Source organism: Borostomias antarcticus (genome assembly GCF_949987555.1).
Source record: "Borostomias antarcticus genome assembly, chromosome: 11".
Taxonomy (NCBI): Eukaryota; Metazoa; Chordata; class Actinopteri; order Stomiiformes; family Stomiidae; genus Borostomias; species Borostomias antarcticus.
The window spans coordinates 9,475,043-9,502,542 of NC_140244.1; the positions used below are offsets into that span (position 1 = coordinate 9,475,043).

General features: G+C 46.0%; 4 protein-coding genes across 5 annotated transcripts in view; 3 read left to right on the forward strand and 1 right to left on the reverse strand.

The window, feature by feature from the left end:
* The first annotated feature begins 1,178 nt into the window (after nucleotides 1–1,178).
* On the forward strand, nucleotides 1,179–12,737 carry rbm39a (RNA binding motif protein 39a). Of its 2 annotated transcripts, none has more exons than XM_084445806.1 (16): nucleotides 1,179–1,293; nucleotides 2,182–2,244; nucleotides 3,574–3,623; nucleotides 6,334–6,522; nucleotides 6,987–7,052; nucleotides 7,163–7,216; nucleotides 7,354–7,471; nucleotides 8,886–9,038; nucleotides 9,172–9,309; nucleotides 9,423–9,488; nucleotides 9,594–9,798; nucleotides 9,997–10,083; nucleotides 10,380–10,518; nucleotides 10,819–10,924; nucleotides 11,716–11,794; nucleotides 11,962–12,737. In XM_084445806.1, the coding sequence occupies exons 2-16, from the start codon at nucleotides 2,194–2,196 to the stop codon at nucleotides 12,063–12,065; spliced, it is 1,605 nt and encodes a 534-aa protein (XP_084301932.1). In that variant the 5' UTR covers nucleotides 1,179–1,293; nucleotides 2,182–2,193; the 3' UTR covers nucleotides 12,066–12,737. The 2 variants fall into 2 exon arrangements, with proteins under 2 accessions (XP_084301932.1, XP_084301933.1); XM_084445807.1 differs by having other exon boundaries at nucleotides 1,193–1,293; nucleotides 8,886–9,044.
* Nucleotides 12,738–12,980: 243 nt separating this feature from the next.
* Nucleotides 12,981–15,192, reverse strand: LOC311315288 (pyruvate dehydrogenase [acetyl-transferring]-phosphatase 1, mitochondrial). The gene is made up of 2 exons (XM_084445923.1): nucleotides 15,031–15,192; nucleotides 12,981–14,619 (listed from the first exon to the last, which is right to left on the reverse strand). The coding sequence occupies exon 2, from the start codon at nucleotides 14,591–14,593 to the stop codon at nucleotides 13,007–13,009; it is 1,587 nt and encodes a 528-aa protein (XP_084302049.1). The 5' UTR covers nucleotides 14,594–14,619; nucleotides 15,031–15,192; the 3' UTR covers nucleotides 12,981–13,006.
* A 3,810-nt stretch (nucleotides 15,193–19,002) lies between these two features.
* On the forward strand, nucleotides 19,003–26,650 carry nfs1 (NFS1 cysteine desulfurase). The gene is made up of 13 exons (XM_084445922.1): nucleotides 19,003–19,422; nucleotides 19,714–19,790; nucleotides 21,694–21,810; nucleotides 21,912–21,995; nucleotides 22,460–22,612; nucleotides 23,510–23,603; nucleotides 23,822–23,956; nucleotides 24,145–24,302; nucleotides 24,866–24,971; nucleotides 25,141–25,222; nucleotides 25,371–25,454; nucleotides 25,588–25,677; nucleotides 25,904–26,650. The coding sequence occupies exons 1-13, from the start codon at nucleotides 19,305–19,307 to the stop codon at nucleotides 25,965–25,967; spliced, it is 1,362 nt and encodes a 453-aa protein (XP_084302048.1). The 5' UTR covers nucleotides 19,003–19,304; the 3' UTR covers nucleotides 25,968–26,650.
* A 175-nt stretch (nucleotides 26,651–26,825) lies between these two features.
* Nucleotides 26,826–27,500, forward strand: part of cpne1 (copine I) — a 37,165-nt gene continuing 36,490 nt past the window's right edge. Inside the window, exon 1 of the mRNA XM_084445985.1 lies at nucleotides 26,826–26,902. The gene's annotated coding sequence lies outside the window, so the exon portion shown is untranslated. The remainder of the gene's footprint in view (nucleotides 26,903–27,500) is intronic.

Consider the following 27,500-nt stretch of genomic DNA (forward strand, 5'->3'; position numbering starts at 1 on the left):
GATTTTTTGACAAATATTTGTCTAGCGAATATTGAGGCCTCAAATTGTCTGAGGCCTGGCGCCCCCCCTGCAATTGTTGGCACCCACCTAAGGGGGGCCCGGACCCCAGGTTGTGCAACCCTGATTTAGTAGATGCTTTTATCCAAAACAACTTAAAACCACTGGTTGGCCCAGTGGATACAACCTCAGTATAGAGTAATGGAAATGGTGGGGCTTTTTCCTCCCACACATACTGTACAGTACATGTACCAATTTGAAGTAAAATAAGAAACCATTGGGGAGAGTTACGGGCTGGAGAGGTCAGTGGAGGAGGAGCCCAAATGTAATAAAGAGATGGGTCTTGAGTATTCTGTGAAAAATGGGGAGACTCATCGTCCTGACAGTAGAGTTGGAGCTTATTCCACCATCCCAGCGACAAGAGGCATGACTGGGATGAGCGAGCCTGCGCTTGGAGAGATGTCGGTACTAGGCGGCTATCAGAGGTCGATAACATAGGATGGGAGGTCATGGTAATTGTTACTCTTCCTTACCCCCCTGACAGGTCATTTGTCACCGATACCCATAAGCTAGCAACACAAGAACAAAGCTTGTTTGGAGATAACAGGATAAATAAAGGAACAGGTGTTGGTCCAGGCCTAGGGACAGTGAGAGACACACGGTCAAGAACAGGCCTGTACAGGACCAACATAGCAAAGTAGATAGGCCTAGCCCAGAAGCCTAGTCCAGAAACCCAGTGAGATTACTGAACGACTGGCTCCCTCTGCTGCTATTATACTCTTTGGACAGTGGTTCAGCGATACCATGTTCAAGATGCATGGAGTTATATAAATATCATAGATGTATTAATAGAATAGAAGAGATAAATATATAATAATAATTATATATATATATATATATATATATATATATATATATATATATATATATATATATATATATATATAGGCCTACACACACACACACACACACACACACACACAAATATAGACATAATATGTATATAAAATAAAATAATATTCAATAGTCATATATAGCCTATAGTCTCGATTATAATTGACATCGACAAAATGTAACGACCACATACGACTCACATTATAGTGCAGAATGTACCGGCGGGGTCTTTTATAAAAGATCTCGCGGCAGGATACCCTGTCCTCGCGCTCACTCTGACAACAGTCACGCAGCAGCAGCAAGAGCAAGGTTGCATGCGCCATTAGGAGAGCGCGCGGAACGACGAAACACAATTGTTATTCAAAAGATTTATCGAAAACCCATCCAAGACTTCTTAAATCGGTAATATAGTATTCACATATTGTACTGTTCAATATTCGAAACACGCTTATATTTTGGAGATACGCGTAGCTTCAATATTTTGGTACTTGTGACGGTGAAGAAAAACACTCATGGAAGGCCTGGATAGCCATTCGGAGTAGAAGCTAGTTGCTAACTAGCTAGCTAGCTAACGACGCGTTAGCCATTACTGTAATGCAAGTGCACCCGCACGAGCGTATGTTGTTGGTGAAGTTTGTAAATGTCGTAATCGACAACATCGAATAAATGTTTGCTACCTAAGAATCTGGATTTAACTAGGTAACTAGTTAGCTTCCGTTTGCGGCCCGGATGGATGTCGGGTTTGATGTGAACCGGAAAGCCAGCTAGCTAACGTTACCTAGCTAGCTCTGGTGTATGTTTGCAAAATTGCTGCCAAGGGTTGCTGCTACTAGCCAGCTAGTGTTAGCCCCGTCTTGGTCGAAGTGTTCCACATAAATGTATTTCTGAAAGCCATCTTTCTCCGAAATAAGAAAAAGTAATATTTGAGATTTCTGTAGCTCATGTTTTTAGCCAGAACGGTGTGTAGCTAGATACCAATCATTGCTCGGAACAATTCTAATCAAATATAGCTAGCTAGTGCGCCTTGCTTCTCGCCCTAGCTAGATAACGATATGCTACTTCCGTGTTTTCTACTAGCTCGCTATACATCTTCATCGGTATGTGATGGCGAGGCCGTTCTCACGAATTAGTTTGAATAAGTTTTGTAGAAATTAGGTTAAACGTCTCTAGCCAGTATGTTATTGTTTGTATTGATAGCATGAGTTCTCTCGTGTAACGTTAATACTAGGCTGGTCTGTCTGGTGGTTACCTGCAGTGGCCCTAAATGATGTGCTTTCCTTCCTTCCGCAGTGCTCCAGCACCATGGCTGATGATTTTGACATAGAGGCGATGCTTGAGGCTCCATATCGCAAGGTGGGTCTCTACCCCTAGTGCTGCCTGTGACTGAAGTGCACTAGCTACATTGATGTTGACTGTAGTAGGCACTGTATTGACATTTACCTCTCTGCCCCAGACCCTAAATTCCTAGTTTAGTTGCTAATGTGTTTGTGATGCTGTGATGCTATAAGTTCCTTTTCAGACGATGAATAAATGCCCATCTATCTCTCTTTGTAGACTTGCCTAACGATATCTCACCTCTACTTCCATGAATTCCAGTGTGATCTGTCAAAAAATGAAGGTAGTAATTGCCCAATGTATTGCTGTACTGTGGTCCCCTGGTGACATTATTGTTGGTCATGGAATGGCCGGCCTACAAGGCGAATGCAGTGGATGAGCCAGAACAATGTTATAAGAGACTTATGATGGGCACAGCAGCCACATTATAATAGAGTGCATGGAGTGGTAGGACCATATGGTACCCATCTAGCGTAGCTGATAATGATATAGAAGACCTGGTACAGACCAGTGCCTGTGTAATGTATTCTATTGCTATGAGAAGACATCAATGAACTCCTATGACTGCATGATCTATACTGCCATCATTGAAGAGGGAGTTGGTCTGGTCACCCTGTCCACTCTCACAGTAGGCTGCTATGTCCCATTCTTGTTAGAGGGAACTCGAGAGGTTTATCATCACTATACTGGTTTTACCGATGACATGTTTAACCTGTAGAACTACAGAATTACACCACTTATTATACGTCACTCCATGTAAGTTCTGGAGTTTCTCCTCTATGATTGACTAGATTCTGTAATGTGATAGTTTTCTGCATGCTCTCATATTAGTCCATAGTTACATGAGCTATCTTAGTCCAGTATGGCAGCAGTATATAAGCAGTCAAGACAGTTTGCCCAATGGGGGAAGCTCCTTGCATTCAGGTCATCTAATCTTGCCTGTGGTTGGTTGGGGGGCCGTGACTAAGCAGTGTGACTCCCTGTCTGCTTCAGGGCGAGCTGATGTGAGACAGAGAGGTGGCATCCAGCTGAAGAACTGAGACGACAGGCCTCTTCCACTGGAGCTGGACCAGTGTCTGGCTACTAGCTGGCCCCCGGGGCGCTAGGCCCCGGTATCCCTGGTCCTGCTGGCCCGCCGGCTGGCTGGGGGGGAGACCCAGCTAGCCCCTGAATAACTGACCTACCACAATGTGGGATAGACAGAGACCCCCTACTTTAGCACTCTTTATGTAACACTTTTTAAATGATCATTATATGTTCTCTTGTTCCCCCCATCCCCCTTTTATCCTGTCGCCTTGAAATGTTGCCTCTTCGTCCTCATGCTGTTCTTCTGTCGACCCTGCTTAGGATGAGATCAAGCCCAGTAGTCCCAATGGCCACGAGGAGCGCAGCAAGAAGTAAGTCTTCTTCCCACACACGCACACACTCATTACGGAGACGCATCACGCGCACACACACACACACACACAACGTTTTCCCATATCAATAGCCCCAATGGCCTACATACATATATATATATATATATATATATATATATATACAGTATACATACTGACACACAAACAAGCATACACATAATCACACTAGCTCGAATGCCATTAGCCTTATTACGTTCATTGGCTGTTCCGAACGAAGCTCAGACTTGTTCATTCTCCTAAAAAATAAAATATAATGAGGAATACCGTAGACCTATTAATTACTCTTTCTAACCGAAAGCTGCAGTTATAGATCTAGCACGACATTGTATAGCCTAAGCCTAACCGTGAATGAAGGGTTTCATAAGCACGTTTATTGAAAGGAAGAAGTAACACATTATTTCCCAAATTCTATTTATGTCACTGGGCATCATTGCTCCAGCATTGCCAATATAGAGTTCCAACGAGTGGCAACATCTGGGATTAGTTTGTGTTCTGCGATTTTCTGCTGCTTTTGTTTGTCTTTCAGAGCAGCTGTAGCCTTTGTACTTTTTTCCCGACTAGTTTCCTGCCCGTGGAAACTTTACTGTGCCTTGTTTTAGGGATGTGTTAACGCACAGCTGGGGTGTCTCCTGAGCAATAGACACCCTGAACACTACCCCACTTTTCTGGTTCTTCATTCAATATTATCCTATAGCTAGCATAGGCAGGACGAACTAGCTAACTTTGCATTGCCTAACTGTTGTTAGGCATAGGCTTGTTGCATGCTCTGTCTTTTTTGGCTGGACCCCAACAGCAGGGCCAGCCCTACTAAAGCAAATGTCTGTGACCGACTGAGTGACCGTGTGGCTGGCTGACAGTGAGGAAGTTGCATAATTGGTTGAATTTCTCACACGTGATGAAGATGAGATGCCAGAAAGTGTTTCACCAGTTGTCTCCAGTCTTCACCCCCTTTGCTCTTTGCACTTTAGTTTCTCACTCCTTATCTGATAACTCAACATGTTTGGTGTGTATTATGTGGTATGTGACCTATAATGGGTTACTGGGATATAGCCAACATGTAGTGTGTTTACCACTCATGCGAAAAAATGGCATATAAACATCTGTATTTTAAAGATGTCATGTGATAGGCTTACCAATATTCCTGGGACCACTACAAACATTTGCAGATGAACATTTAATATCTGTGAATTGGCATTATAGACTACCACTGTCCCATACACGCACACACACAGTCTAGTCATATACTAGATGTTACGCACCCAAGACGGATAGCTCTGTCTAGGGGTATGTAAACATATCTGATCACACCAAAAATGATAGTCGGGAATACCATAACTATAATGCAAATAATTAACTGATAATTAACTTAGCAAGCCTATATACAAGGGACAATTAATGGTAGAGGACACACAAAAACAGGGGAAGACTTTATGCATGGATGCCAAATGAAAGAAACACCCCACGCAAAAGTGATCCTACCTGCCCTAGACCAGGCATTAGTGCCGCAGCTAAATTTACCCTAACAAATCCCCACCTGGTCTACTCCCAAAGTACATGAGGGGCACCCAGCTCTAACCTAAACTGGTGTCACTATACATGAAACAAGCCTACATGATAGAAATGTATGCTTATGAGCGTCTTAGCTGCCACTGTTCTCCCCTGCTAACCACAGGGACAAAACCGACAAGGGGCAATAAACAATGGGATAATAGACAGTAAACAAACTAACACGCAAGATAAAACAAACGAGTGCCCGAACAAGGCTTGGATCCACACGTTTAAATACATGGTAGACCCGTCTCTGGTCAGCTGAGCAATGGGCATCTAACAAGCCGACTGTACCAAGCCTGTGAGAGGGGAGACGGAAACAAAACATGCAGCATACACAGGAGAATGTAGCACTAGGTTTGGCCCTAGTCTCGTTATTGTATTTTTATGCTAGGCATTATGGTTTCGGGTTGTCCGTCCGTCCGATGTTTGTTAATGCAATATCTCGGGAACGCATTGACAGAATTTCTTCCCCTTTGGTACAAATGTTCACTGGCACTCAAGGATGAACTGCTTAGATCGTGGGGGTCAAGGGTCACTGTGACCTCACAAAAGGCGTTTTTGGCCTAGTGAACACAATATCTCAGGAATGGCTTGACAGAATGTGTTCATATTTGGCCAACAAGTCCAGATGGACTGAATGATGAACTGATTAGATTTTGGTGGTCAAAGTTCAAGGTCACTGTGACCTCACAAAATGTGTTTTTGGCGTGGTGAACACAATATCTCAAGAAAGGTTTAACAGAATTTGTTCATATTTGGGTAAAATGTTTAGTTGGACTCAAGGATTAACTGATTACATTGTGGGTGTCAAGGGTCACTGACCTTACAAAAGGTGTTTTTGGCCTGCTGAACACAATATCTCAAGAACGGCTTGACAGAATTTCTACATAGTTTGTACAAGTCCATTTGGACTTAAATTGGATGAATTGGATTAGATTTTGGTATTCAAATGTCAAAGGTCAACTGAATGTTAACTGCAACTTGCATTGTTGGGCGGAGGCATTTAGCCGCTACACGGTTTTTGTAGTTTATAATAAACGTTTGAACGTTTGGGGGCAAGCCCTAACTGACACACATGGTAGCGTACACACCCGCCAGTGTAACCCCCTCCCCCCCCTGTGTCCTCTTCCTCCCTCAGGAAGAAGCGTAGCAGGAGCAGGAGTCGAGACAAGAAGAGAAGCAGGAGTCGCGACGGGAAGAAGAGCCATGACAGGAAGAGGAGCCGCAGTCGCGAGCGCAAGCGGAGCCGCAGCAAGGAGGCGCGCCGTCGCAGCCGCTCGCGGAGCAGGGAGCGCGGGGGACGCTACAGAGACCACAAGACCTCTTTGTATGTATCCCCTTACCCGTCACCTGGCAACATGCTGTCCCTGTCTGTCAGCCCCATCTGTGTGGAGAACAGCTTGTAGGGTCAGAACCGCAGGGTCAAAGGTTCAGCGTTTGAGATGGCAGAAGAGCTGGAATGAAGCAGATTCATTCCTTGATCAGAGTTGATTAACCTCATAGTGATCAGAGTTGATTAACCCCATATAGTGATCAGAGTTGATTAACCTCATATAGTGATCAGAGTTGATTAACCTCATATAGTGGCATTTAGAAAGGCCAGGATTGTCACACGGTCCCTAGTCCTCTTTCTCCCAATGTGCACACGCTCTCATTTAATTTACAAACACATCACATTCAATCTCACTCATTGCATACACATATCCCCTCCAGGCCTCTGGGCTTCCCCGGTAGGAGAGCAGTAGCAGCAGCAGTCTTAGATACTGAGACCAACCTTGTTTTCAATCACAGCTCTGGGCCCAAATTTAACGGTGGTTCCAGAGGCAAGATTGGCCCTCCTGCTGCCATCAAACTAAGGTTTCTATCACACTACTTTATGTCCTTTGTGTGACTAGATGTTTTGTGCTGTGGTGTGTGTGTGTGTGTGTCTACTTAAGCTGTACTGATGGGTTTCTGGTCTTTTCCAGCCGAAGACGCTCCAGGAGCAGAAGCCCCTTTAAGAAAGACAAGAGTCCAGTCAGGTGGGTGGTCTACACACTTCAGATCATGATTAAAATCTATATTGTTCTTTAACTACACATTGCATACACATATATGTATTATTGATGTGTTTGAGCATGCTAACTGTTTGTGTGTGTGTGGGTGTGTGTGTGTGTAGGCAGCCCATAGACAACCTGACCCCAGAGGAGAGGGATGCCCGCACAGTGTTCTGCATGCAGCTGGCTGCCAGGATACGACCCAGAGACCTGGAGGAGTTCTTCTCTGCCGTGGGCAAGGTCAGTCTGCAGCACTTCGCTCTCTCTAGCTGTCACTGGTACTAGAACTATCAGTGGTTTTACAGGGGTGTGTGATTCGTGTAGATCTGGTCAGTTTTTGAAATTACCTACCTACCCCCCAAAACGGTACAATACCCCATTTTATTAGTACCGGTACTTTAAGAATGAGCCGCAGGCTGCGACCCACTCTGCTGCGCGCGCGGACAGAGTGAAGCAGAGGATCAGTAGCCTGGCTCCAGCCCCTGAATCGGAATGGCAATTCAATCTGAGTGTCAGACTAGTGGATGTTTTCGTTTTTTGCCGTGGTGTCGTTTCAGTATCGGGATATTATAATTTTGGTATTGTGACAACACTACTAGACATGGCACGGGTGACGTTAACTAGATGGTAAAAAGACAGAGGAGGGGGGTTTATAAGGTAGTGCAGTTAAGCTTGTGTGTGGTTTATATATGGGGCGCAAACTACTTTCACCTTCTAATAGGTTCTCTACATCCATCTATTGTTGTACTACGATAAACTATAGGGCTGATGGTAGCCTACCAAAATCAATCAAAAACTCGAAATGGCTTAAAAAAAAATTGGGCTGTTTCTACCAAATAGCCCAGTCCACAAGGACGTTAGCTTGATACCAGACAGAATGTCAGTTAACGTTGAGATCTCGGTGGAGTGGGTGGATTTGAATGTCTGGACCTAGGCTACAAACACACTGCTGCTCGCTTGAACTCCTGCACGTTTGTACCGGTTCATTGCATTGAGTGCCCCCATCCTCCACGAATCTAACAGACGTGCTTTTCTGTTGTGCAATGGGAAAGTGCACTTAGTGCAACATGCTTTCTCAGGTGTATGAGTTAGGAAATTCTAGAGAAATGCTTAAATAATGCATTACACTTTAACTACATCTGTTAAACTTTAGATTTAGTCAACTAAAATCTTACTGATATTTAGTCACTAAAACTAGTGTGCTACATGTTTCAGTAAGTGAGACCAACAGCAGGAGCAAAAGAGACACCAGCACTTGAAAAGATGCAGGTGGAAAATATAAAATGCCAGTGCTTCACATTGACAAATCCCCATATCCTCATGCTAAAATCCACTGTAAATCCACCTTTAAAAATGTCTTCCCGGGGGGACATACCCCCAGACCCCCCACTGGTGAGTTTGCACCCCTGTTTTAGAACAGTCAGTGATTCTATAACTATGCCCACTATACCTCCTCTGTTTTCTCTCTCTAATGAAGTTAGTGTTGTGAAAGAGCCCTGGTTAGCTGTGGGTCAGCTTGAAAGTAATTTGAAGTTAGCTAGATATCTGAAACGCTTCAATTGAAACTTCGGCCAGTAAGATAAACCACATACGGATTAGTAGTTTAGAGCGCTGGCCATCTTACTGAGCTGGTGTTGTGGTCCTTCCCTCGCAGGTGCGAGATGTGCGCATGATCTCGGACAGGAACTCGCGGAGGTCAAAGGGCATCGCCTACATCGAGTTTGTGGAGGCTAACTCTGTCCCCCTGGCCATCGGGCTGTCTGGCCAGAGGCTGCTGGGCGTGCCCATCATCGTCCAGGCCTCACAGGTAATGGTCAGTAATCCTCAATGCACTCAACACACACCCTGTTGCCTCAACACCGTGCAGGAGCTGTCTACATGTGACTGTGTGTCTTTGCTTCTTTGTGTGTGTGCGCGCGTGCATGTGTGCGTGTCTATAGGCTGAGAAGAACAGAGCAGCAGCCATGGCCAACAACCTGCAGAAGGGCAACGCTGGGCCAATGAGACTGTACGTGGGCTCCCTGCACTTCAACATCACAGAGGAGATGCTGCGGGGAATCTTTGAGCCCTTTGGCAGGGTGAGGCTCCTCCCACTGACCCTGCTAGTGTCCGTCAGCACTGGACTTAGATGGAGCTACTCTTCAAAAAGGTCTTAAGATGGTTGCACTAACCATGTTGTTTGACCCTGTAGATTGAGAGCATCCAGCTGATGATGGACAGTGAAACAGGAAGATCTAAAGGATATGGATTCATTACTGTAAGTCTCTTATCTCTCTCTCCCCCTCTCTCTCTATCACTAAAGATATGGCTAAATCACAAACGGTAATGCTGTAATCACATCCAGTAATGTGTGTTTGTGTAGTTTGCGGATGCAGAGTGCGCCAAGAAGGCCTTGGAGCAGCTGAACGGCTTTGAGCTGGCCGGACGGCCCATGAAGGTGGGTCACGTGACCGAGCGCACTGACGCCTCCACCGCCAGCTCCTTCCTGGACAGCGACGAGCTAGAGAGGACCGGCATCGACCTGGGCACCACCGGCCGTCTGCAGCTCATGGCACGCCTGGCAGAGGGTAAACATCACATAGTACTAATAATATTAGTGTAATACTACTACACTAGTATAGTAAACACTATGCTGATAGCTATACTGGCATTTCCCTGTAAACTGTTCAGTTAGTGTTGGACTAAATAAATTGAACTACACCCCAAAGCTTTATCATCTCAATACCCCTACCCTCCTCTTACCTGTACACCTGCTGTGTGTTCAGGTACTGGTCTGCAGATCCCTCCGGCTGCCCAGCAGGCCCTCCAGATGAGTGGGGCCATCGCTATCGGAGCCATGGCTGCCGTCTCAGGTAGGTGACCTGGTCTCACTGGCCCCACTAGTGCCCGTCTTATCAAGCCAAACGCACTCCGGACATGCCACACAGACCTCTTACACACGTGCCACAACGTATACTCACTCGGAACCCATAGACTTTCCGTAACAATGGACAAAAATTACATTAGTCATTTAGCAGACGCTTTTATCCAAATGACACACCACACACAGACCTGACCCAAATCACACACCCACATACAGTGTATTTATTGATATTGATTGTACCTTCATCACACGCTCTGACCTAACAGCTCTTCCTTTGTGTTCCAGCTGCCATGAACCCAGGCATGAACATGAACATGAATATGAACATGAACATGAACCAGGCCATGAACCAGGCTATGAACCTGCCCTCCCAGCCTCTGGCCACACACTGCTTCCAGCTCTCCAACATGTTTAACCCACAGAAGTACGTAGTACACACCTGTCAACTATACATACCTGTCCTGTACACACTTTAAATGTTCTATAGAGACCCCCCAGAACATGTCTACTAACACTGTTAAAGCGGTTATATCTATTAGCACACAAGCTAAAGTGGTTGAATGTCTGTTGTATGTCTGTTATGACAGATTCAGGGCTATATCCACCCATCAGGGCTGATGAGTCCTGAGAAGACAGGACAGGTATAGCCATCATGGCTGATCAGGCCTGAGAAGACTTGTATATAATCATCAGGGCTGACGTGTCTCCCTCCCTCTGACTCTAGTGAGGATGCCCCTGGCTGGGATGTCGACATCCAGCATGACGTCATTGAAGAATGTAACAAACATGGAGGAGTCGTTCACATATACGTTGACAAGAACTCTACTGAGGTGAGCCAATCAGAGCTGAGTACTAATCTGATGTAGTTTTTTCTTTTTGGACAAGTTTTTGTTTGTCTCCAAACCTTTCTATTATTAAGTTCTCCAACCCGTGTGTTCTAAAATATAGGTGGGGGACAACAGGTTCATTGGTTTCGGTTAGCAGCAAATGGCGTAAAGGAAACTTGTGGACTGGCGAAGAAATTCGCAGTCCGGGGTTAGCTCTAATTTGAGAGTTTCAGCTTGAAAAACCTAGCCGGGACTTTTGAGTTAAATGAGTGGAGTGTGGGACCATTAGCGTAGCGGTCTAGTGCATTGGCTTCGATGCAGCTGCCTACCGAGGACCAGGGTTGGAGTCGTGGTCTCGCCAGAAAAAAAAAATAATAATTTCAACAATATACTAATTTTCTGAGATGCAGCTGTATATCCATAACAAATCACCCGACAAATCATTCCTTTGAAATTTATTGCCATAAATCCTCAACTTGACAGCTATTCATGTGGAATATTTTTTATATAAACAATTTAACATGGAGACTGCCCGGGTTGCTGTCTTGTATGCTGGTTAAACGAGGATAGTTGTGTGAACGCTACAGTTGGAGTAATGTAACGACTCCTTGGCATAGTAAATGTTATGAGATGTTCAGGGATATTCACACAATTGTATACTATCATCTCACTATTTCACTAATTTAAGTACATGTTAAAATTAGCAAAAGCATATATTTACCTTTTGGTGAATTTTGCGGCTCCCGTTGGTGAGTGACAGAAGTCCTGACTTATTGTGTTGTTTCTGTCGCTAGGGCAACGTATATGTGAAATGTCCCACCATTCCTGCTGCCATGGCGGCCGTCAACGCCTTACATGGGAGATACTTCGCTGGTAAGACAATGTTCATCCGGGACTTCTCTGATAGTCAGGCTTCATATTTCTTTACGGGTTTGTTTTTTTTATCATGGTAAAATTTATAAATTTCTCAGTGTTCATTGTGTATTTTCATGTATTATCTGGTCTGTCTTGTTCTTGTTTAATCTCTTTCTCATCCACAGGTAAGATGATAACAGCAGCATATGTCCCCCTTCCGACCTATCACAACCTGTTTCCTGACTCAGTAACAGCCACTCAGCTCCTGATCCCGCCCCCTCGCCGATGATCACGCCGCTACTCTCGCCATCTGCAGTATGATTGGACACTTGACCATCATCAAAATCCCCCCTTTCTCTTTCTCAAGTTTAGACATCTTGTCTCTGCTCAGTTTTTCAGTCCTGCAAATTCTGCCAGATTGTTTTCCTTTCATGTTAATAGATTAAGTCAGTTTTTGTTTTGTTTTAGTTCTGTTTTCCCTGACAGCAGTAAGTGGAGGTTGGTTTCTGATGGCATCACAGGAGTCTGAGCTGCACCTGCTGTGTCAATATGGGGATGGATTCTCACCCCGGAAGATCAATTCACCCCGAGGAGTGTCATCGCTCCTGTGATCTTGACAACAGACCGTTTTATCTTTTGTAAAGTTTATGCCAGTTATTGTTGATAACATTGTCTTGTGCTTGATAGCTTTGATGGGCATGTTTTTCCCTGAGGAAGTGTTACACTGTAAACAACCTCGACACAACGAGAGGACGATTTTACACCTTTCAGAGAAGATTGTCTTGGTTTTTTCCTCCTCCAGCACCAGAATATTATCCAATGATTAAGCTCCATGAGCTGTGGAACTGTACTGACTGGTTACTCATTGTGCTCGTATAGAGAGAGACCATTTGGTATTTAAGTATCTGTTTTCTAATCAAGATTTGATTTTGTAAAGACCTTGATTAAAATTTTATTTTAAAGTCAATTCTGGTGTTTGTGTATTGTTACTGCAACAGTGATTTCTACTGTTTTTTTTTTGCCTAAATGTTGAATTGGGTAGTAATTGGTCAGTGAGAACAGATTCATTTATTTATATATATATATATATAAATGTATGGAACATGAATATCAAGGTAACATCAGAAAGCATCCTGTACATACAGGTCTAGACACCAGGGCTGTTAAGATAGGTCAACTGGCCCATACATAAGGGCATACATTTGTGACTGCTAGTTCTAGACATAGGTGTTAAATATTGTGATCAGGGCTTCTGAGGTGTATGACAGTGATGGTGACATCATCTCGGTACATCCTTGCCAGCTCCTGCGGCAGGCTCAGCATCTTTGAAAGGCGGCGAGCGTTCACGCTTCCGTAGCTGTCGCTCCCCAGCGCGTGGCGGATCAGGTAAGTGGCAGAGTTCTCGTCCTCCAGGGCTGACAGGGCCCGGCTCCTCCTCTCCAGCAGGAGGCGCTGCATCTGGCCCAGGGTGCAGGAAGCACTAGAGATGGGCTTCTGCCACTGCAGCCCCGTCAGGTGCTCCCCGATCACCTGTACCACCCGTTGCCGGTGCATAAGCTCCCAAAGCCCGTCTGTGGCCAGCACCAAGAACTTGTCCTTGGGCCTCAGGCGGTGCTGCGTCACCTCCGGCTCGGCCGTCAGGTATGGGGGAGTGTGGTAATTTGGGGGGAGCATCTTGGCAAACTCATTAGCGGACATGATCTCTGGAGATCTCTCATACACTCGGCTCTGCATCTCGCCGCTCCACTTAAACTTGATGTCTCCGAAAGCCCTGAACGGCATGAGCAGCCCCAGGAGGCGGTCGTGCCTGACCACGGTGCGCCTCTCCTGGGCTGGGTGCTCCGACAGCACCCTCTGGAGCTCCTCCGGGTTGTTGGCGTTGTGGTCGTTGGTGATGGTGAGAGCTGACCAGCTGCCGTCGTCCTCTTGCACCCCCAGGACAGCCCTGCTGTCCCCCAAGTTGGCTACGTGGAGCATCTGGCCATCCAGGTGGGCCACACAGGCTGTGCAGCCTGACAGGGCCACTCTCAGTGGGGTGAAGTGGGAGAAAGAGTCCCCTCCCTCTCTGTCGTCCACCTGGGCCTCCAGGGAGATGTCATTGTCCAGCCTGCGAAAGGCGTTGACCAGGGCTGTGGGCACGTCCCTCTCCTGCTCATCCTCGTCCTGCTCCAGATCGATCCTCTCCTGCCAGTAGGTCCTCAGGCTGGTGAAGTACAGCTTCCCGGCGTCCGTGCTCTCGTAGTCATTCGGGTGTTTGTGCCACTGCAGTACAGGGAACACAGGCCTCTCGTTCTCCACAGCCTCCTCCATGTCCAGCAGGGTCTGGAGGGGCAGTAGGCCCACGGCGATGTAGTAGAACAGCCGCTCGCTGACGGCCTGGGCGCATGCCGAGCCTGCATGGCCATCAAACACCCCGACCAGCATCCCCCGGCTCTGCAGGCAGGTGGCAGCACCCCTGCGGTCCTCACTAGGAGAGTTGGAGGCCAATATGTTGCTGTCAAACCCTGACACCCAACTCGCCAGGCTTCGGCCTTCATAGGTGTTCCCAGTGACCTTATAACTGTACTCGTTGGCTTTCAGTACGTGGTTTATTTTAGGAGGGGTCATCTCACCGGTCTTGTGATCTGATCTGTACTTCCTCCTTCCACTGATGTTTGCTGGGTAGTGAAGTTTGTCAAGGAATTTTGGAGGGTCAGAGGCGTGGCAGAGACTGGGGCCAGGGCCTCTCAGAGGGATGGAGCTGCCCCTGGTCACCCGATTCTGGGACAGAGCACAGCGCAGCATGGAACCAGGCTGGAAGTGTCTCAGAGTAGTCATCAGCAGGATGTCGTTCTCTTCCTCAACTGGTTGAGGACAGAGAAAGCATATTAGGATGTAGTCCTGACCCACTCAGGAGTATGGTTCATGTAATTTAACCGCTCAGTTTCTTATGTCCTTCAGAGTCAACCAGAACAATATGGTTACGACTTTATAATGATCAGGTACTGTATGTTTTATTTTACGTTTATTGTTGACAAAAATGCTCCGTTTTAGTCTCTGTCCTGTGGTCATTTCCAGGTTAGACTGTTGACTATGCTGCATGCCATAGTCACATGTATTGGCATGATCAGAAGACATGTTCATCACCTTGATCATGATCAGAAGACATGTTCATCTATCCTTTATAAGGGTAGATACAGTACAGTGTATGGAAAAACTAAGGTATTTGAGAGATAAGACCACAATAATTATAATTCATTGAGTATCAAACTTACCTGCAAACTGCGATCTTGAGAATAGCTTGGTTACATTTTAACATGACCTTCTCCTTTAATACTTTTCTTGGTTCAGTGCTGATACAAGAGCTAGAAGCATGTTTTTATTTTAAATAATTGTATTCAAAAGAGGTTCTCTGCTTCGTGAGTGTAGTGTCATGTGCGCCAATGTACCAATGGAGTGTGACCTTTGAAAGGAGCATATTCATATCTTAGTCTACCAATGAGTAATGTATTATAAACTGTGTTATGGACATGATGTTCAAATAATATAAACTGAAGTGGTTTCTTCTGACATCGGCACAAAGATGTACGTCCTTGCAGTACTGAATATGGAAATTATTGGGTTTTACAGCTTCGTAAAGGACATGTGTAATATCAGGTTTTTATTGATAAGCATCAATTTTGATTCCTGGCCGATGAAATGAGTGCGACCTCAATTCCAATTGGCTGATATCATAAACTTCCGGGGGAAACTACAAAGGAGCACGCCTCTAAACCGCACCAAAACATCGCGAATAGACCAATGAAATGCCTCCATATCCGCGTCAATGGAGCCCTCCCTTGTTCCTCGGTAAAGGCTAGTTCCCATAAACGCAGAGACCATTTCGGGTTAAGTTTAGGGTTAGGATAGGGTTAGAGTTAGGGTTAAGGTTAGGTTTAGGTATAGGGTATATGTGTAGGGTTGGGTTAGGGTTAGGGGTTATGGTTTGACCGGTCTCTGCGTTTATGAGAACTAGCCAGTTCCTCCAATCTTGCGTAAGCATTGCTAAGCGCTTTCTGAAGCTGTCACTCGGCTCGTCGCGCGCAGAATTCTGGGTATGCTGATCAGACAAGTCCACTCTCTCATAATGCTTCAGCAGCCAAGCCCCCAGGATTCGAAATCTAAAGTGAAGGCCTATTGAACCGCGCCATCTTGGCTAGATTTGTAGTCACTTGGCTATTTCCGGTGACTTTTGACTTGCGCAGTTGAGCTTCTCTGGCCGACGCACGTCCACGAAAAAGTTCACATTTATCTGAAATGTAGACGCGCGTTCCCGGCTCTCTCGGCTCTCCCCGCTTTGATTTAGCAATGAAAACCGGCTTGCATATTAACCTGTTTTTGTCAAATATATCAATTGGAGAAATTATTTTTTGATCCTGGCATCTTAGTTTTAACAGGTTAAATATAATTGAACATGTTTTGTTTGCTAGTAGATGGTATTCATTCCGTTCGCGATAACGTTATTGCAGCCAGGCTAAATTCCTCCAGGGAGCCAGTGACCGGCGAGTTGAAGAGCTTCACTCCCCGCCAGCAGGAGCTCTGGCCGCGGCTACCGCATCTCGGAAAACCCGCTGAGTTCGTGGCTGCTATTTCACATTCGCCCTTGATCAATCCCAATACCGATCCATGGTAATAATGAATCAATCGTTCAGATCAGATCGGCAGTGCTGCATGCATGTTACAACATCATTGTTAGCTTTATTAACATAACCATAGCCTACATTTATCTCTCTAACGTTAGGCTATCCATCTTACACCAGTCGGCCATTCGATAGCTGGAAGCGGTCAACGCCAACGTTGACTGAAAACACCCAAACTCAGTGTATCGTTTCATCTTCATGCTACACATCAACTCCTTTACATTGTATGTGAATAAATTCCTGTTATTCTAAAAATATCCCATTTCTGTCCATTCCTGGAAAAGGCTAATAATTGCTGTCAAATGATCACTCCAGTTTATCACCGTATCCCACTACCATGCACAGGAGGTTGTCTTGTGGTCATTTTCATTAAAAAATGATTAGCCTGATCAGTTTGTTGTATGTATTAAGCCCTTTTTGAGCGGTATGCTTGTATTAATAGCTTATAGCTTGCCATACTCACCAACCTTGGGACCTCAGAAATAGGGAGCATTTCCAAACCAAATTGCGGGGGGGGGGCATTAAAAGCATTACAAATTAGACATTAAAAGCATTAAAACGAAATGTGAAACATTATATATATATATATATATATATGTGTGTATGGAGCAATTGTTTTTAATGTCCGACTTTTGTCTGTGCTGTTCAGTAAATGTGCATCTGTCCTAATTTATTGTAGCCTATCTACTACACAACCTAGTTCAAATTTATGAATCTCCCGCGGAAGTCAGGAGGGTTGGCAAGTAGGCTATGGTCACTGCTCCCCAGTAAAATTGAATAATTGAGGGGTTACTTACAGTACAAAAAAGTACAGCATTTGTAGAACTCGGATGATACTACATAAATTGCCATGCAAAGCCAGAGACTGTTGCTTGTAGACGACAAGACTGCTGTAACCATTCAAATGTGGAGGCTACACTGCATTGAAGGTGGGTTGGCTTACTTGACACAGAACACAGAAAACGGACACCACAAAAAAGGGCTTAAAGCAGGTCCTAAACAGCAGCAGGTCTGGTTGAGGTGTGAACTGGTCTCCTAAAAATGGCTTGAGCTGTGAGGATAAGAGGAGGCACACTGTTTCTGTTATTACATTTCAATAATAGAATATGACACACAAACCACATACATACACACATACACATACAGCCCGTCTTGGTTTAAAGCCCACTCACCAACGTCAAGGTGCAAGCCTATCGAGTGGGAACACGAGACCAATCACGAACAGGACAAACTCAGACGGGACAACACAGCATACAAATAATCAAGGAATATGTATGTTGTCATGCTGTTTCACATTTCGTTTTAATGCTTTTAATGTCTAATTTGTAATGCTTTTAATGCCCCCCCCCCCCCCCCCCCCCCCCCCCCCCGCCGCAATTTGGTTTGGAAATGATCACGCCGCGGAAGATTCATAAATTTGAACTAGGTTGTGTAGTAGATAGGCTACAATAAATTAGGACAGATGCACATTTACTGAACAGCACAGACAAAAGTCGGACATTAAAAACAATTGCTCCATACACACACATATATATATATAAGACAATCTCCTGTGCATAGTTGAAATGGTAGTGGGATACGTTGATAAACTGGAGTGATCATTTGACAGCAATTATTAGCCTTTTCCAGGAATGGACAGAAATGGGATATTTTTAGAATAACAGGAATTTATTCACATACAATGTAAAGGAGTTGATGTGTAGCATGAAGATGAAACGATACACTGAGTTTGGGTGTTTTCAGTCAACGTTGGCGTTGACCGCTTCCAGCTATCGAATGGCCGACTGGTGTAAGATGGATAGCCTAACGTTAGAGAGATAAATGTAGGCTATGGTTATGTTAATAAAGCTAACAATGATGTTGTAACATGCATGCAGCACTGCCGATCTGATCTGAACGATTGATTCATTATTACCATGGATCGGTATTGGGATTGATCAAGGGCGAGTGTGAAATAGCAGCCATGAACTCAGCGGGTTTTCCGAGATGCGGTAGCCGCGGCCAGAGCTCCTGCTGGCGGGGAGTGAAGCTCTTCAACTCGCCGGTCACTGGCTCCCTGGAGGAATTTAGCCTGGCTGCAATAACGTTATCGCGAACGGAATGAATACCATCTACTAGCAAACAAAACATGTTCAATTATATTTAACCTGTTAAAACTAAGATGCCTGGATGAAAAAATAATTTCTCCAATTGATATATTTGACAAAAACAGGTTAATATGCAAGCCGGTTTTCATTGCTAAATCAAAGCGGGGAGAGCCGAGAGAGCCGGGAACGTGCGTCTACATTTCAGATAAATGTGAACTTTTTCGTGGACGCGCGTCGGCCAGAGAAGCTCAACTGCGCAAGTCAAAAGTCACCGGAAGGCCAGAAAAGCACAACTGCGCAAGTCAAAAGTCACCGGAAATAGTCAAATGACTACAAATTTGCCAAGATGGCGCGGTTCAATAGGGCTTCATTGTTGATAGCGGCCAGTGAATGTATCCAGTTTAATTAATACATCCATGTTCAGCAGCCGCTTAGCAATGATTACACAAAATCAACAAGGGTTCCACTCTGACACATCCATGAGCGCAGTCATTCTCGGGTTCTCGTACTGCTGCTGAGTGCCTACAAGAGAACATATAACGACTCTTAACCAATCACATCCCGAGGTCGCAGCTGCCAGTTGTATAACTCGGGGAGCTTTCGACTTTAGTGACGCATGCTGCACTCCTGGAACCCCGAGAAGACTATCTGTGTTTGATCAAAACGTTATTCGGAAAGATTGTTACATTGGGATATTTCAAATATCCCCTTGATAACCCAGTTTTTCCCGCTGTGAATTCAGCGTGTGAATCTGTGTAGTTGTTAGCCAGCAGCTGGCTAACCATGACAACTCAACTGAAGATGATGAGCAAGACGGCCGCCTTCAGGCTCCTGGGGACCATGCGAGCGTTCCCCGGTCACCGGAGCTATGCCCAAAGCGCAGCAAATGCTGTTGAGAAAGGTAACACGAGATGACACCTACTCTAGCTATCTCACACTGAAGTTCCCTAGCTAGCTTATGCTTTTAGCAGGGTGGTTTCTAGCTAGCCCTGATGACGCAGTTAGATTTTACTCTTTTTGTTTGTTTGTTTCGTTTACTTGCTAGTGGCAAAGTTAGTCAGATTAGCTGTCGAGTTACTTACAGCTAGGCTAACGTTAGTTGTTAGTTAGCATAGCAATCATAGTAACTTAACGTTAGCTAGTCGTCTTGCTTTGTGTCAGCCCTCGCAAGACCATGTTATTGTTTTACCAGAACTGATCAAAAGCCGTGAGTTGGAGAGGGATGAGATGCGGCCGCTCTACATGGACTTCCAAGCCACAACTCCAATGGTATGAGTTTCCACTTTACCCCTGTGTTTATGAGTTGAGTGAGTGAAGTCTGGACGGAGCTGGATTGCCTTTCCAAAGGGGAGTAATAGAAAGTGTCTTTATTCGGTCACACAGTGACACATTGTGTGGCAACACGACACACATGCAATTACGGGAGTTGCTGGTGGAAATTGCTCCCTGCATTTCTCCCATTCAAGCTGTCCTCCAGGAGCAACCAGGAGCAGTGGACCAATTCCAAGTGCTCAGTCCAGGTCTTGGTCACCGGACTGAAGAGAAACTGTTCTTCTGGGAACGTATTGGGTTATTGCGAACACAGGGAGAACATGCAAACTCCGCACAGAAAGGCCCAGAGACCTTCTTGCTGTGAGGCGACAGTATTAGCTACCTCGCCACAAAGACGCTTGGGCACAATGCCTGGAGCTGGGATCGAACCGTCGACCTTCCGATCTCCAGCCGGCTTTTCTACCTCCCGAGATGGACATACAGATGCAATGAGTCTGGAAATCAGGGGCTGTATTCGGAAAGAATCTTAGGGAATCACTGTGCATATTGTTTACCCATATTATCATATGGCTACAATTTCCATATCTTTCCACTGCGTCGCTTGTTAGTATATCTTCCACCCTCACTTGTCCACACTAGATTCAATTGGGACTCTCTGACTTGCCAACGCGTATTACCACCTTACATAAACACCGCTTTAGTCAGCTACGCATCCGAAAAGTTATGAAAGTTATGAAATGAAATGACCCGCCACAACCAGGACTATTTGCGGACTGGAGAGGACCGTTATGCTCACTGACTCTCTAAAGTCCTCTCCACCACTCCCAATCTTTCTTGGGTTTAGGAACTGTCTTATTTTTAAAATGCTTTGTGACTTTGAGACCAATTTCATCTAGGAGCAACTTTTAGCCTTAGGATATTTTGTGAATGCGGCCTCAGAACCCAAAAGATATGCATAGGGAGAAAGCAGAAGTCAAAGCCTTCTCAAATCTACTATCAGTTCATTTTATACAAAGTATTCATGAGTAAGAGATATCTAATTTCCTCCACCCCTAACAAAGACCTGATTCTGTCCTAACAAGGCAATGCCAGTGGGATTGGCAATCAAGATCAGCATTTGGGTGGTTTCATAAATCTGGCAGTGTAGCGTTACATAATGATTTTTCTATGTTACAAAACGTTTTTGTCAGTGTGTCCTGTGTACACTGTGCCTTCCTCTTTGGCTCCAAACTGAGGATTAGGCTACTTCCTCTGATACTAGCAGACATGTAAGGGACGCTCTTGGCCTAGCAGTGAACCCCCAGTGTGTCCTCAGTTAAACCCCGTCTAAGAGTCGTCTTGTTATTGTCTCCATCATGTCTGGACTTAACACAATCAACGTAGTCATCATTTTAATTATCCTAATAATTGTAACTTATCATTTGCATAATTAAATCAACAAATATATTAAATTGGTTAACTTAGAAAGGTTGATTATTGTAGCATCATCTGTGACTACACTATTTAATGAGAATAATTAAATGAATCTTGCTCTTAGAATCAGCAAAGTAAATGAGAATATCAACTTAATTTTATTCTTATAATCCTTAGATGGTAACATAGACAATGGTGGTCATATATCTTTGTTAATTAAAGAAAAACATGGAAATGAATTGCTGAACTTCTAAACATAAGAATGATTAGATATTGTTTGCTATTTGTATTGCTTATGGATTCCTGAATTACAGCTCCATCCTCCATCTCGCGCACGCATGTGTGCGTGTGTGTTTGCATTCTGTGTGTTTGCATTCTGTGTTAAGGCCTGTGTGATTTCATGGCTAGATGAAACTGTGAGATAGTGTAACTGTCTCTACCTGTGTGTTTCTTACTGAAACCGTGTGGTTCTTCTTTTCTCTGACAGGACCCTAGAGTTCTGGACGCCATGCTTCCTTACCAGGTCAATTACTACGGTAACCCTCACTCCCGCACACACGCCTATGGCTGGGAGAGTGAGAGTGCGATGGAGAAAGCCCGAAAGGTAAACAGGAGCGGAAATATTTTCTAGGCACCATCCATTAGCACCGCCACGTTGACAGTTGACAGGAGTTACAGGTTCATGTGATGTCATTGTCCTCGCAGCAAGTTGCTGACCTGATCGCCGCCGATCCCAGAGAGATCATCTTCACAAGCGGAGCCACCGAGTCCAACAACCTGTCAATCAAGGTAAGTGTGTCCTCCTCTTCTCCCTCTCTCCTTCCCACCTCCCCTCTACTCTCTCTCCTCCCCCCTCCCCTCTCTGCATTTCTCCTCTTTTCTCCTCTCCTCTCTTGCCCTGTCCTTTCTTCTCCCCTGTCCTCTGCACTACTATATGATCACAGTCAGGGGTGAAAATTAACTTTTTGGCTCACGGTGAGTCACCTGCCAAGGGGACTGTAGATGAAAACATCTACCGGCCAAGTATATTTTTTGTTCAGATAGCCTTCTGAAATCTAGCCGGCAATTGGAAATTTGACCTGCATTTGTCCGGTGGCAGGTGTTAATTTCCAGCCCTGATCACAGTGCCTGGCTGAAGACTGCATTGCAAGACTGCATTGTTTCATTGTTCCCTTTGTATCTCAAAACTAATCAGAGATGGAGAGGAATGGTTGCTGAATTGTTTGTCTTCTCCTGCTATGCTTTGCTCCCAGGGCGTGGCTCGGTTCTACAAGACCAAGAAGAAGCATGTGATCACCTCGCAGACAGAGCACAAGTGTGTTCTAGACTCCTGCCGGATCCTGGAGTCAGAGGGCTTTGACATCACCTACCTCCCGGTCCAGACCAACGGGCTGATCGACCTGAAGGTAAGATCCAACCCTGACCTGAACCCTCAGGGCCTCAGAGGGTGTGTGGGTGTGTGTGGGTGGGTGTGTGTGTGGGTGTGTGTGGGTGTGTGTGGGTGTGTGTGGGTGTGTGTGTGTGGGGGTGTGTGGGGGTGTGTGTGTGGGGGTGTGTGGGGGTGTGTGGGGGTATGTGGGGGTGTGTGGGGGTGTGTGTGTGCGCGTGCATGCGTGCTTGTTATGTATTATTCCAGGAGCATCAGCTTATGTCAGTATCTTGGGGCAACTGTGGCTCAGTGAATTGAATTGAATTGAATTGAATTCTTTATTGCCCCAGAGGGGAATTTGTTTAGCACACGTCAAGCATACAGAAAACATTAAAATGTACGCCCATCACCAACACCACAATGTCACCAACCACCATCATCGTCATCACCATCCTCACCAACATCATCGCATCAACATCATCATCACTGCAACAGGCATCAACAGCTGTTCAACAATTTAATGCTTCTTGGCACAAAAGAAGTGCTGGCTCGTTTTGTCCTTGTTTTGGGCATTCTAAACCTGCGTCCAGAGGGAAGTAGGGGGAACTCTGAGAAGAGTGGATGGGAAGGATCGTCCAGTATTCGTCTGGCAAGGTTGATGGTATATTGATCAGAGAGCTGAGAGATACTCTGAATATCTGAGTGGTAGAGCAGGTCGTCCAGTGATCGTAGGGTCTGCGGTTTGAATCCCGCCTCCTGTCCATATGTCGAAGTGTCCTTGGGCAAGACACAGAACCAAATTGCTCCCAATGAGCAGGCTAGCACCTTGTATGGCAGCTGCCACCATTGGTATGTGTGTGTGAATGGGTGAATGAGAGGCCATTGTAAAGCGCTTTGGATAAGTCCATTTACCATATCTATTGTTGGGTTCCAGGTGCTGGAGGAGTCCATTCGTCCAGACACCAGCCTGGTCTCCATCATGACCATCAACAACGAGATTGGAGTCGAACAGCCAATCAAGGAGATCGGTATGCCTCCATCCAACATCGATACGACCACCTCTAGCTATACTATATACCACTACACCATAACCTCCTCTCCTTTCCATACTACCATTAGCACCACTATCACCTATGTTTGAGAAATACTCTCGCGTCATACAAATGTTCATACAGAGTCATGTTATCACACGTGCATCATGCTGCCTCTCACATGTGTGCTCCCCCTCCCCCCCCCCCAACCCCAGGTCAGATCTGCCGCTCCAGGGGCGTGTTCTTCCACACGGACGCTGCACAGGCCATCGGTAAGATCCCCATCAATGTCGCTGACTCGAAGGTGGACCTCATGTCCATCAGTGGACACAAGATCTACGGACCCAAAGGTACCGACTACTACTTTTGCACTAGGCTTGACTAACCTACCCATCCCTAGTTGTAGCCCTCTGTCCATGCCCTAACTTCAACCTACAATCAGGGTTAGCATAACTAATTACAGGATCCTTTGCTGTGTGTGAAATGACTTGGTGTGTGTGTGTGTGTGTGTGCGTGCGCGCGCGCGCGTGCACACCAGGCGTGGGGGCGCTGTTCGTGCGGAGGCGTCCGCGCGTGAGACTGGAGCCCCTGCAGAACGGAGGGGGTCAGGAGAGGGGCCTCCGGTCGGGCACTGTGCCCACCCCCCTGGCCGTGGGCCTCGGGGCCGCCTGCGAGATCGCCCAGCACGAGATGGAGGTAGGGACAGCCACACCTGACCATCGCCGGACCCCAACCACACCCCGATCCCAACCCCGCCAAGGCCCGACCGCATCTTTCCCCGACCCAGTCAGTCCGCCTCTTGGCCGATGGAATTGGTGATCATAGATCATGAATCTATTGTCTGAGCTAGTTGCCCATGCAGACTATTTGCCTGTCTCTCTGTCAGCCGGTCTCTCTGTGTAGACTAGAAGATTGCAGCTGCAGTCAGGATGTCGAGTCCCAGTTCTGACTGTTTGTTTTCATCTCTCGTGTTTACCCACAGGAAGTAAAGCGCATGGTTCTAGAAACGCAACATCTGTTATTTATCAGTGTGAATATCGAGCAGAATATCTCAGGGCTGCATGGCCCTGTCTCAGAAGGGCCCATTAGAGAAGATGGATCAGACTCTGGGTTCTGTACTGCAGGGAGGGTTGGCGAGTGTGTAGCTCTATCTGAACCTGGGTCAGATGCCTGCATGCGAGAGTGTTGCTCACGATGGTTACCTGATTACCTTTCGCCCTAGACGTGAGCGTGTGTGCGTGTTCTCGTCTCCCCCCCAGTACGACCATCGGCACGTGTCCATGCTGGCCGACCGGCTGATCAATAAGATCATGGCTGAGATCCCCGATGTGGTGATGAATGGAGATCCAGAAAAGAGATACCCAGGTAACACCAACACGCGCACACAGCAGAAACAAACACACAGCACGCAACACCAAAAATAACAAGGTGACATATTATAGTAGAGACAAGCAGTACAACACATTTGTTAAGGTGTAGAAACTAGATGTTTAGTGACGAGTGTTTTGACTGCTGTGCGTTGGTTGTTCTCCAGGCTGTGTTAACCTGTCATTTGCCTACGTGGAGGGAGAGAGTCTACTGATGGCCCTGAAAGATGTCGCTCTGTCCTCTGGCAGGTAAGATGTGCTCGCGCGTGCACACACACACACACACACACACACACACACACACACACACACACACACACACACACACACACACACACAGAGACACAAACAAACAAACACAGTGTCGTTTACAGCTTATTGTGATGTTTCTCTCTAGTGCATGCACCTCTGCCTCCCTGGAACCGTCCTACGTTCTAAGGGCCATCGGAGCCGAGGAGGACCTGGCTCACTCCTCCATCAGGTGGGCAACGTTCTGGAACCCGACACCACGGGGTGTTAGGAGGAGCAGGAGGGAAGCAGGAGGGGAGCGCTCTGCTGCGCTATGCTCCCGTTTCCCAGCCCTCAGCGTGCTGACTGTGCGTTTGAACCCGCAGGTTCGGAATCGGTCGGTTCAGCACAGAGGAGGAAATCGACTTCACGGCAAACAAATGCATCCAGCACGTGACACGGCTGAGGGAGATGAGGTGAGACCGCATGACCCGTCTGACCTCCGTCCGTCTGACCGTCCTACTGCAATACCCAGCCCAGCCTAACTGGTGTAACCTAACTGTTGTTCTTATGTGTGATGTACATGGGCCAGATATGTCCGTCGAACAGGCCAGGAAGGGGGTCTGGCATTGTGTAGTTTCTTGAGCACCTCTTTCTACATTCTTACGAAATGAAAATCAAACTCTCCCCTCGTCTCCTCAGTCCTCTGTGGGAGATGGTCCAAGAGGGTATTGATCTGAAGAGCATCACGTGGGCGCAGCACTAGAGACGGACCGCCTGAGACGAGCCTGCGAGGACAGCCCTCTGCCTGCTGGGCCCTGCCAGCGTTTGCCAGGAGCTCCAGGATACGCCCTTCTGTCAAGAAACACGCACAAACGTCCTGCAGACCTCCCCAGCAAAGTTTTTTTTATCAATGCATAAATTATGTGCTCTTAATTGAGGTGGTGGATGTTAGAGGAAATGTGTGTTTGTGTGTGTATATGCGAGTGTGTCACTGTGACTCAGCTATTTGCAGAAAGTGGGTGCCCCCATTTTCTCCCCTGGCTGGATTGTGCAATGATTGAGATGCAGATTTTTCTATTTTGTTTGATTGACATGACAAGCTGTGTACAGTCCGTGCATGCCCACACCATCAGCCATGACACTTGTGTACTGTGTAGCATAGTCATCACCGGAACGTCACGGGTCAAATCTTAACCTTACCCCCTTTCAACAATTTCCCCCTTCGGATCAATAAAGTATATCTTATCTCTTAAAACACCAATACAACATATTTGCACATTATAACTTTTTTCGTAGAGTTAATGTATCAAAAGACATGAATGAGAAGTCATTGTGGAAGCTACAACAGCACGTTGATTTTACGTTAGAGAAGGTACACATTTGCTTGTCTGCAACCTGTCCTATCCTATGCACAGTTACTGGCTATTATAACTAATAAACATCTTGTGAAACATGTTCTTGAGTTTCCTCTGTTCTGTTACAGTGATGTTACAATGTGGTTGTATAATCAGACACCCGTCCTGCCATTCCATACAGTCCAGTAGTGGCCACGCTTGTGTCAGGAGAGAATAGCACGCGCTGTCTCCCTTGCCTCTCGCAACCGACATTTCGTGCAGAACGAGAAGAGCACGGGCTGGAGAGGACGCACCACAGCGTCTCAGTGTATAAAATAAGATCTGTTAATTGACAGATATATCGGTAAGGAGGATATACCAACACAGTAATTCACACATATTCCAAGAGGAACAGGTTTATTGAATTGTGTTATGTGCAGGTAGCTAGCAAAGGTTGCTGGCTAGCTATGCTAGGATAGCTTGTTTTGGTGGGTTGTCTGGATGGGCTATTTGCCTTTTAGCTAGCTAAATGCTGGCATTCTGATTCTCATTTGAAGTAACTAGTTTGCAAAAACAAATACGTTGTCTTTGTGTCCGAGTTCTGTATATGGTTAGCGAATTGTCAGATTGCGGTGGGCTAGCTAGTTACCCATCTTATGTTAGCTAGCTAGCTATCGCTGTTCCTGCTGGAGAATGATTTTCATTGTGGGACTATCAGCGCCATTTTGTCGGTTCATGCCTGCTGCAAAGTTTAAAATCCTATGTTGCTACCAGGGTAGATCGGTGTTGTCACGAGTTGATGGGGTGTCCATAAAACTTAAGAATTGATCAATAATCGTGTCTGTGTTTGTTTGGTTTGCTAGCTGCTGTTTGTTGCCAATACTGCACTCCCAACTCCTCCAGATTTCGCTGCCGTTACTGTTCTGATGTTGCCAGTGTTTTGATCGAGCATCCCGTTCCTT

Bases quoted from the DNA above. Each gene is read 5' to 3' on its own strand.
- rbm39a (XM_084445807.1), top strand. From the start codon at position 2,194: ATGGCTGATGATTTTGACATAGAGGCGATGCTTGAGGCTCCATATCGC. The intron at 10,519-10,818 runs GTACGTAGTACA...CTCTGACTCTAG, and splicing joins AACATGTTTAACCCACAGAA to TGAGGATGCCCCTGGCTGGG. The intron at 11,795-11,961 runs GTAAGACAATGT...TCTCATCCACAG, and splicing joins ACATGGGAGATACTTCGCTG to GTAAGATGATAACAGCAGCA.
- LOC311315288 (XM_084445923.1), bottom strand. From the start codon at position 14,593: ATGACTACTCTGAGACACTTCCAGCCTGGTTCCATGCTGCGCTGTGCT.
- nfs1 (XM_084445922.1), top strand. From the start codon at position 19,305: ATGACAACTCAACTGAAGATGATGAGCAAGACGGCCGCCTTCAGGCTC. The intron at 21,996-22,459 runs GTAAGTGTGTCC...CTTTGCTCCCAG, and splicing joins CCAACAACCTGTCAATCAAG to GGCGTGGCTCGGTTCTACAA. The intron at 25,678-25,903 runs GTGAGACCGCAT...TCGTCTCCTCAG, and splicing joins ACACGGCTGAGGGAGATGAG to TCCTCTGTGGGAGATGGTCC.